Below are 9,584 nucleotides of genomic sequence, written 5' to 3'. Positions count from 1 at the left end.
TTTACTGTATGCGAGAAGCATGCGGCATGCCTTCTAACCCAACACCGAAAGTAGCCTGAGATCGAAGCCACTCGGCTGAAGATGCAATGGAGGGAGCTTGTTAAGGCCACCATGTTGTGACATGGCAGGCTACATCAACCAACATACTTATTGAACACATCTAATGGAATGGTAGTGTTCACCGAATGAAATAGAAAGGTGAGCTAATCTGCCACTATTGCATCTAAATCCAAAGGTTACTTGAACAAAGTTTTGCTGATCAATTACTTACAATGAGGTCACTACTAATTGATTTATAAACACATAAATTGACATTACACACCCCACCCCCAACCCCAATAAAAAAAATATAAAAAAATCACTAGTTATCGCATCTTAAAACTTTATTCTTACTATTTTTTGGCAATACGTGTGGCTGCTAAGTGATTACTACTTTGTATTCCCCTAGACGAATATTGGCTATGAGAAATTTCTCTATACGCTTACTGATTCTAGGTTACAACAAGTTTTCTAATTTTCTAACTTGAACAACTTACATTTCTCAATAATACCAGAGGAAAAAAATAGAATAAGATAAAATCACCAAAAGAATGAGGATTTACAGTTCGATTATTTACGCTTAATAAGATGCTTGAAATCTTCAAGTTGAGATTTTAGGAGAGCATGTTCATGTCGCATGCTCTCAAGCCGAGCTTCAACCAAGTTCATCTCGTCTTTAAGGTTGTGAACTCGCTTCTCCAGCCAAGTAATAACTTCAGAAGATCTCCCACCAACACCACTGCCCACGACACTTGTATAGTCCACAGGAGAGTGCACATGGATGTGTTGGGGTCTAGCTAGTAGTGCAAGTATGCTCAACTACATCAAAGAAGACAAAAAACATTTAGAGGAAACCACAAGATTGAAACCCCCAGCTTTTCTTCAGAAATAGAGCCTCAACACCACTCCATTTAAAAACAAACAATATAATATTTCCCAAGTTGGAAATCTAAGTCCGTCTAATTCATTTACAGAATTTCAAAATTTGTACGACTATAAACGGCATTACCCTAGGGACTACAACAGAAATTCTAATGGAAAACATGATCTTGGTAACTCATCATTTGGCATGTAATTGCAAATTCCAATATGTGAATCGATATTAGATAATATGTTAAAGGGAGTAAATACCTGCATTATGAAAACCACGGCAACAATGATAACTATGATCAATGGAAGATGGCTTTGATTCCTCAAGGATGAACCGAATTTCATCATATAATCTCTCAACCATGAGGTAAGAGAGTAAGTATCACTCGGACTTTCTTGAAATAGACTGCTAACTTTGTGCTTAGGGTTTATGGATGCAGATATCTGTTGTATCCTATCACTAGGCTCGTAAAACTTTTCAGAAGACTGAACCGTCTCTGCTTCATCTGTAGGATGAACTTCACATTTCTGAACCATGCTAACCGTACGAATACTCTCTGCTTTATAAAAATAGTGTCATAAACCAACCAGTAAGTAAACTGAAAACAATTGCACTACCAATTGAATTGATTATATTATCATCTGCAATACCAAGGAATCAGATATCATAGAGAAAACCATTCAATTATGTATATGTACAATAGTCTAACCTGCTTGTTTCTCAAGGTTCTTTGTCTTCAACAATTCATGTGCCTGAAAAGGACATTGCACGCGTACACACTCTTAGGTCAATACTAACAATATGACAAACACCAAATTCAACATGGTTGTATCAACAAATCACTCGATAAAGGAATAGATGATACCATGTTTATCCAGGTAGCAAAAACCTCTCGACATTCTTCCAAGGTAGACTGCACTATCTTTCCTGCGACCACATACAGGACTTCCCATCAGATCAAGCTTAAATTTCTTAAACTGACAAGGTCAAGACTGTTTAGCAAACACACATGCATGCTTTACATCATGCCAACAGTTTTCTATACAGGTTATTTACATTGTAAAACTATATCTATTTAATATAAATAAAACGACACCCCATAAAGATGTACATAACAACATAGATTCATTTATGAGTGACTCTAATTATTAACCTGTAACACTCGGTAAAATAACATTTAAATTATACGATGACCATGGTTAACCATAGAAACATAAGAATCAAGAATCTCGACTGTCCTGATTGACAAGAATTAACCAACCCCTCCCCAACTCTTATGTACTATTTAGCCCATCAAAGTCATCTTTGGATTCTTCATACAACAACTTCAAGTAAACCTACAGCTTAAAGGTCCCCACTCAAGCTAATGGGCACGTACATTTAGGGAAAGCTCAACTCAGAAGTCTATAAATAGCTTCAAATAGTATTGGTAGATTTTAATCAGTATTCATTTCTGGTGCTTATATTCGGGGCATGTTTAGCTATCAGGAAGGGGGAACTCATGATACAGAGACACAAGCAATGGGAAGGGAAGGACTGCCGTTGGGAAATATCCACAATTGCTCTAATCTGGATCAAGGATTTTTAAGTGGGGTTGATTTACATGTTAATTCCACTTCTTAGTGAACACAAGGAACTCAGGTATCGGAATAATCAGAACTTACTAAACTACATTTTCCATCTTAATATGTAATCAGGACTTCTGTAAACTTACTCATGAATGAAAGTTAAACCTACTAAACTTGCATATCATTTTTCTTAAGAATCAGAACTTACTCATGAACCGGAATAATCTCACATAGATTTTAATTCTGCTTCCCCACACAATCAGATATCTTTATAACCTTAATAAACTTTTATTTTATCTTTCATTTTCCTAGAGATTGTATAACTTAAAATTCATGGCATAACATATATTTTATTTGTACAACATCCAACTCCTCTATAAGTTAATAAAATTGGATTTTGAATATGTGCATTGACTGCATTTGTCAGGTTATGTTAATACTTTTTTGGGATTTTTTATGTTTCTTATGTTCTTCTCATCAATGTCATTCCTTATGTCATGCTTCATGTCGACTAATATAAACAATAACTCAAAAGCAAGCACAAGAGGTCAAGAGAACACCTTTCCAAACAGTTATTTTTGAAAATGCCACATTCAAGTAAATCTTCAATGTCATTCCTTATGTCATGCTTCATGTCGACTAATATAAACAATAACTCAAAAGCAAGCACAAGAGGTCAAGAGAACACCTTTCCAAACAGTTCTTTTTGAAAATGCCACATTCAAGTAAATCTTCAAATTGCAGCATTCCCTTGATCCATCAGTATCTCTCACCACCTTCCAAAGCCCCTAATATTAGAGACAAAAACAAAAGGTAATTTACAGTTATTGTGCAAATAAACGTTTGACAAATATATGATTTCTATTTGATCCAAATCTACAAAAGCTAAATGTTTAATATCACAATCAATAAATTATTAAGATAACTTTTAAAGACCTAGTGTAGCAAAAATTTTAAAGGGAAGTTGACATCATTAAAAAATAAAGTGGAAGAAAATGGATCACCTCAACCCGGAAATAATCTCCATAAGGCACATCGTTGATCTCTTGTGATGTCTCAATAACTAAATGACTGTAAAAAGTCACAAGTACCACAAAAATTACAGAAAACCTTTAGAGCAATATTTGAACTATGAAGTAATGTTATTTTATACAAGCTGCTATGCTAAGTAGATTAAAGGGAAAAAAAAAAAAAGATAATGAACAAAAAAAGAAAAGCAAAGTAGACAGATCACAATCCAATTCAGCATAAAACATGCAGGCAATCTGGCTCAGCCAAAATCAATTCTGGATATTCCAAATTGACATGGTGCCCAGTTCATTACTTCACTTCTTTACAATAAGAAACATTTTAAATGATATAGTAAACAACATCATATCAACCTGTTTCTGTGTACTCGAAATTTCTGGAGCTCCTTACAGCTACCAAATTTTGCACCTTTATGACAACACAAACATTATTTTTCATACCAAAACGAACAGAAATATAAAACATAATCAACCAAGAAATTTAAATATAGCATGATATGCAACCATACCAAAGTAGATTTTAATTGGATGCTGAAATGAAACATCGCGGGTATGTCCAAACTTTTCATGAGGCTGCCATGAAGTGCAGCTGAACTCTGAAAAGGATCACATAAGCAAAAAGCAGAAAATACAGAAAAGAATTAGAACAGCTTCCATCCATTAGCTTACAAAAAGTAGCCACCACGAATCTTGAAAGAGTGCATAGTTAAATAAAAGAAATTCATCAAGTTCAAAACATTTACCTTTATCTCCACAACTGTTATGGAATGATTCAATGAACACATCATCTGAGTAAAAGAAACTAAAGAAATCTTCAACCTTTATCTGCATGTCAAAAGATAAGCATAAATACAAAATACTTTTCACGAGTGGAATTGTTAGTGAAAGAAAAAACACGTCACAGACTACACATGATTGAAATATATTGCCCTCCCTCAACCTTAGTTCTAATTAAAGAAACCTCTCCTCTAGATTCAGAATTTACACATTTACCCTTGCACGTGTCAATCTGACTCTCCTAGATAAATATGTGATGTACCCTTATGCCTCGAGCAGTTAAACAATTTTTTTTTCCAATGACACTTCATTCTCATCACCTTTTTTGTATAAATTTGTTTTTTTTGGGTGATGATATGGTGTTTGGTAGAGTTTAAAGTTACACCTGACTTGTCACTGTCCTTCCTTACCCAAATATGATCTAAATTTTCAAGTGACATGGTGTTTGGTAGAGTTTAAAGTTACACCTGACTTGTCACTGTCCTTCCTTACCCAAATATGATCTAAATTTTCAAGTGACATGGTGTTTGGTAGAGTTTAAAGTTACACCTGATTTGTCACTGTCCTTCCTTACCCAAATATGATCTAAATTTTCAAGTGACAGGGACTCGAAAATGGTGCACAAGAACAACAGAAGCTTTTATGGTAAAACTGGAAATCCAAGTCAAACAGTTTCCTTTTCAGGGTAAAATAGTTAAAGCACGATGTCGATGCAAGATTATGCTACCACAGTGGCCAATAGGTTAAATGTTGTGTACCCACTAAAAGCTAAAGGTTAAAGATCAACAGTTGGATAATCAGGTCAAACTTCAAGGCAGAAGAATGTACTTCCCACAGCAAATACAATGAATTAAAAAAAAAATTATAAATATAATACAAGTTAATTTCAGACAAGAAAAGGAAATACCGGAAACTGCGACTCCGCAACCTTTGTATAAAATTCTGGAACTGCATGTCACATATAACCAGCTTATTTCACATTTATATAACATAAACTAGAAATATTGAATACAATATCAGTGAGCATTTATTAAATTACCAAAGATGCAGTACGATGCTATGCACACAATTTAGCAAAACTTGAACCCATGACCAGCTTCATTCCCCTACCTTTTTACCACTAAAATCCTAGTAACTTGTGCATGAACAATTGTGTCGATCTAAAATACATGCACTGATCAAGTGTTCATATACACACCATCGTCTAAAGACCGCAAATTTTCATATTTATGGAAGTGATGCATGCATAAAATCTAGTTAACTAACCCTGACCTTGTGTTAGCCAATCTACACTCAAGTGATACATAGCACAACCCAAAAATGAATGATCCCCAAGATAAATGCAAACTCATCTTTGACAAATGAAGCAACATCAGCAATGATCCCAGACTAGAGACAAAACGTACCATTTGGGGCATCAGAATCTTCTTCCTTCCATATCAAGGTATCTCTTGAAGATGAAGGTTCACCATTCAGAACTGGTTCTATATCCTCTTCGATAACACCTTTGGGCTCTGGAAGCGATGTCAACACAGAATCGTCTTCAACTTTGGGTGGGAGCTCAGAATCCTTTGAAATTTGAGTATCAGTGTTCCTGACCCACATACATGCAACAAACATTGATGAGTCGAGTGACAGAAAATCAGATATCAGCGCAAAACGCTAATGATACTGAAGTACCTTTCAGTAGAATCCAATTCATTAACTAAGCAATTGGAGCTCTCCACTTTTTCAATTACGACTCCATTCTCTTGGTTTTTAGTCTCAGTGATTGATTCCTGGAAAAGGAAACATGCATATAAAAGGGAGGAGAAGGTAGAAGGGTTTACATACAGGCACAACTGGGGTACAGTCCTTTGCATCAAACTCGTATCATCTTTTCCAGCATGCACCATAAGAGGTAAGTTGATGCAATTATGAACATGCAATCATTCATTACAGTAATTCAAGAAAAAGAAAAAAGTAACCACTACCTGTTGTTCATTACAGTATGACATCATTCATTAGAGCAGTTGTTTGAACGAATACATTAAAATAAAACCACATTTATCACCACTACCTGTTGTTCTGTAGTCACTTTGGCACCATCAACATATAGCGCCCAACCATCATTTATGATTCTGTAAGCTTCATCACGGGACAGAAAGGACGCAAAGAAGTACTGCCAAATCAATAAGTGATGTAAGACATGGAAGCTGATACTGAAATGACATCAATAAAGGTTTAGGCCAGGGTTTGCATGATATCACCCAGTACAAAGTAAAAAGGGATATAAACTTCTGATTTAGCACTACCTTCTTGTCTCCAACAGAAATTTCTATTGCATTAGGAAAGATCCCTGCTGTCTTCGCCCTTCTTACGCATGTGACTTCCTGGAAGGGGATTATTTTCTGAAGTAGAATTTACTTGTTAGTACATGATAATATTTCTTCCAAGTCCAGAACCAAATGTTAAATCATAAAATATATAGCAACTACTGGGCATAAAAAGGGAATCAGATTTGAAGCTCCTAAAACAATTTATGTAACTGTCTGGAAACGGGTGTATTCATTTCCAGGCATAAGCCAGGAACTCCTAGACTAAATCACTCAGGAAATGTATTGAGAACAAAGTTGCCCTAAAAAAACCACTTATCCACTTTTATTGTTTCATCTATAGTGTGATCCAAGAATTGTTTCTTAAAAAATCAGAACATACAATATCAATTCCATGTGGCTTTGTGATTCAATTTCAAGCTGGCATGATCCATAAAAATTTTCCTTTCCTTGACCAAATATTTTGCTATGTATAACAAATTAACTCTCTAATATCAAAGAGTGCCAAAGGTTCTTATATTAGTATCATTATGAATAGTTCTGCTCCTTATGAAACTTTTTTAACACCTATATCTATTATTTAATTAATTGGAGATAAACAACAATGATGAAAAGCAGGAAGGAAAGACTAATATTTTATCTTTCTCATCAACAGAAAGCAGAGAAATTAAGAAAACCCACTGATTCTTCAAAATATTCACTATAAAGCACTGAGCAAGTAAGTTTCTGTATTTATTTTACTTCAGGTAGGTAGTTGGTTAACATGAAGGTTTCTTTTGTGTTATAGCATATTCGGTTACTCTCATGTATGAGTGAATGAACAATTTTTCAATACAATAATTGCAAAATTTAATCTGATAGAGGTTGTACATAAGCTGAACATCATACCTTTGTCTCATATCCAAATATATTTGAGTAAAAGCAAATATAATGAACAAACAGGTACATATGACCCTACAAGAGACATATAATAAGTTAGAAGCATTGATGCCAATTCAATCAAGAGTTAAAGAGAAAATATAAAATTGAACTTTCGACCATACAGACTAAAATTTAAAGAATGCTAAAGCAAAAAAAAAAAGACAAAGCAACACATCTGATATAACTAACAAGAATAGATACTGCAACTCCTGACATACAACTTAAATTCGAAATAATAGCCTATAGATATATTAAATTCACCTGAATAAGTATATTCTCCTGGAATGCACAATTGAAATCTTCGATGAGGGCCTGTAGTTAAAAAAAACAGAGAAAATTATGTCAAAAATATATTCCAATAGCATGCAAGTAATACTCAACTCTATAAGTAGCTGTCTCAGTGAGTGTGTGATGGCGTGTGAGACAGAAAGAGAAGAAGAACCCAACTTTTTTTTTTTACTAATAAGCACACTAAAACCTCCAGGATTAGAAATTTAGATATATTAGAATCAAGATGTGTTGGGTACATTATGTATTATTGTAAGGGCTTGTTCCTCTACACATATTAGTATGTGTGTTCCGAAAGCCAACAGATCTGTACAGAACCACTTGACATACAAATGGTTTAAAAGCCTACAAATTTGTGTATATTGCTTGCAATTATCAAGCTTTTCTTTCCTCACAAGAAAGAATCCAAAGACAACCAGGTATGATAATGGAATCAGCACTATGACTCCTTTCGATTATAAATTATCCCTTAACTATAAAGTGAAGATATCCAAAGACAACCAGATATCTTAACTCCTCTATCATCAACCACTCCAACATTTAACAGCCCAAACATTACTCCCAATCTATTTCATATTGTGGCTTCCTACCCATAAGTTGCTCTATGAAATTATTCATCAATTAAATTTTCTTCATGATAATTTGCCAAATGAGCCGAAAACTCAACAATTAAACCAATTTGGATAAAGATGTAAAGGCATATTCCTCCATCTACTTCATCGAAAACAGAAGCACTAAAAAGTAAAAATTTCTTTGACTCACTTCTTCAGCTGGAAGCCGAAACAACTGCCGATACTCTTCACTCCTCAATCTTGCAGCAGACTGTAAAATTAAAGCAAAGCAATCAAACAAATAAGCACTTTAACCAAAAAAAAAAAAAAATGCTTACTAAAAATCGCTTCTCCAGCAAGTGCTGAATTCTCTAGAATTAAGCTAATCTCTTCTTCCTAAATTAGAATGCAACATCAAACAAAGCAATAAAAATCCAATTGGATTGGAAAGCACACATTTCCAAACAGGGATGGCACAAATTACAAATACGAAGTTTCCAAAACTAGAGCACTAATGAGCACAAAGTGAATTAAGAAGAAGAAGAAGAAGATTGGGAGGACCTGATCGGTGTTGGGAGAAGCAACGGAAGAATCGGAGCGATCAGGTGAGTCGGCGGGGCAGGAGACGAGCGGTGAGGACGCCCCGGCGTCGGAGTCGGTGGAGAATCTGGACGGCGAGGGCTCGATGACGGGGTGCTGGTGCTGCTGCTGGGGCGTGACTGGGATCCTGTCGGGGGAGGCGGAGGCCGCGGCCATGGCGGGTCGGGTCGGGGGGAGTCCGAAAGCGAAAGAAGGAGGGAGAGAGGGAAAGGAAGGAGCGTCGGTTGGGGTTTGGTGGTGGAGTTATGTGCGGAGTCTACGTCAGTGTTAAATGGGAGGGAAAGAAGAGTCGAGTTGGGAGTCAGAGAAGTCAGTTTTTCGGGGTGACGTTGACCTTCGGGACACGTGGCGGTGTATCGTTATCGGGGAGGTCTGCCTTTTTGTTTCGCTTTGTCGACGCCCGACGGAATCAGTTTGTTTTGCTTTGTCGACGCCCGACGGAATCAGTTAGGTGCGTGGAGCATTCCACGAATGATGGAAAGGATATGGGCTTTGAAAGTGGGTAGGTTTTGGGCCTGAATACATTTGGGTATTAGCCAAGGCCCAAGCAATTGAATCTAAAACATTTTTGTTCACTTATATGGTTGATCTCAGGCTTAAATATCTTAGTTTGTAATCAACTGGCA

The 9,584-nt window shown here is 35.9% G+C and overlaps 1 protein-coding gene across 1 annotated transcript; it reads right to left on the bottom strand.

Annotated features, from left to right (window-relative positions):
* Positions 1-365: 365 nt before the first annotated feature.
* LOC133715685 (protein VASCULAR ASSOCIATED DEATH 1, chloroplastic) lies at positions 366-9,384 on the bottom strand. The gene is made up of 18 exons (XM_062142289.1): positions 8,920-9,384; positions 8,570-8,629; positions 7,781-7,831; positions 7,487-7,552; positions 6,578-6,673; positions 6,343-6,444; positions 5,964-6,061; positions 5,690-5,877; positions 5,191-5,231; positions 4,250-4,331; positions 4,016-4,102; positions 3,861-3,915; positions 3,483-3,549; positions 3,167-3,266; positions 1,776-1,837; positions 1,620-1,662; positions 1,171-1,466; positions 366-858 (listed from the first exon to the last, which is right to left on the bottom strand). Exons 1-18 carry the CDS (start codon positions 9,112-9,114, stop codon positions 610-612), a joined length of 1,938 nt encoding a protein of 645 aa, XP_061998273.1. The 5' UTR covers positions 9,115-9,384; the 3' UTR covers positions 366-609.
* Between the last annotated feature and the right edge of the window lie 200 nt (positions 9,385-9,584).

This window comes from Rosa rugosa, chromosome 6, assembly GCF_958449725.1.
Source record: "Rosa rugosa chromosome 6, drRosRugo1.1, whole genome shotgun sequence".
NCBI lineage: Eukaryota > Viridiplantae > Streptophyta > Magnoliopsida > Rosales > Rosaceae > Rosa > Rosa rugosa.
The sequence above is the reverse complement of the archived record's forward strand: the minus strand, read 5'-3'. Positions and strand labels throughout refer to the sequence as shown.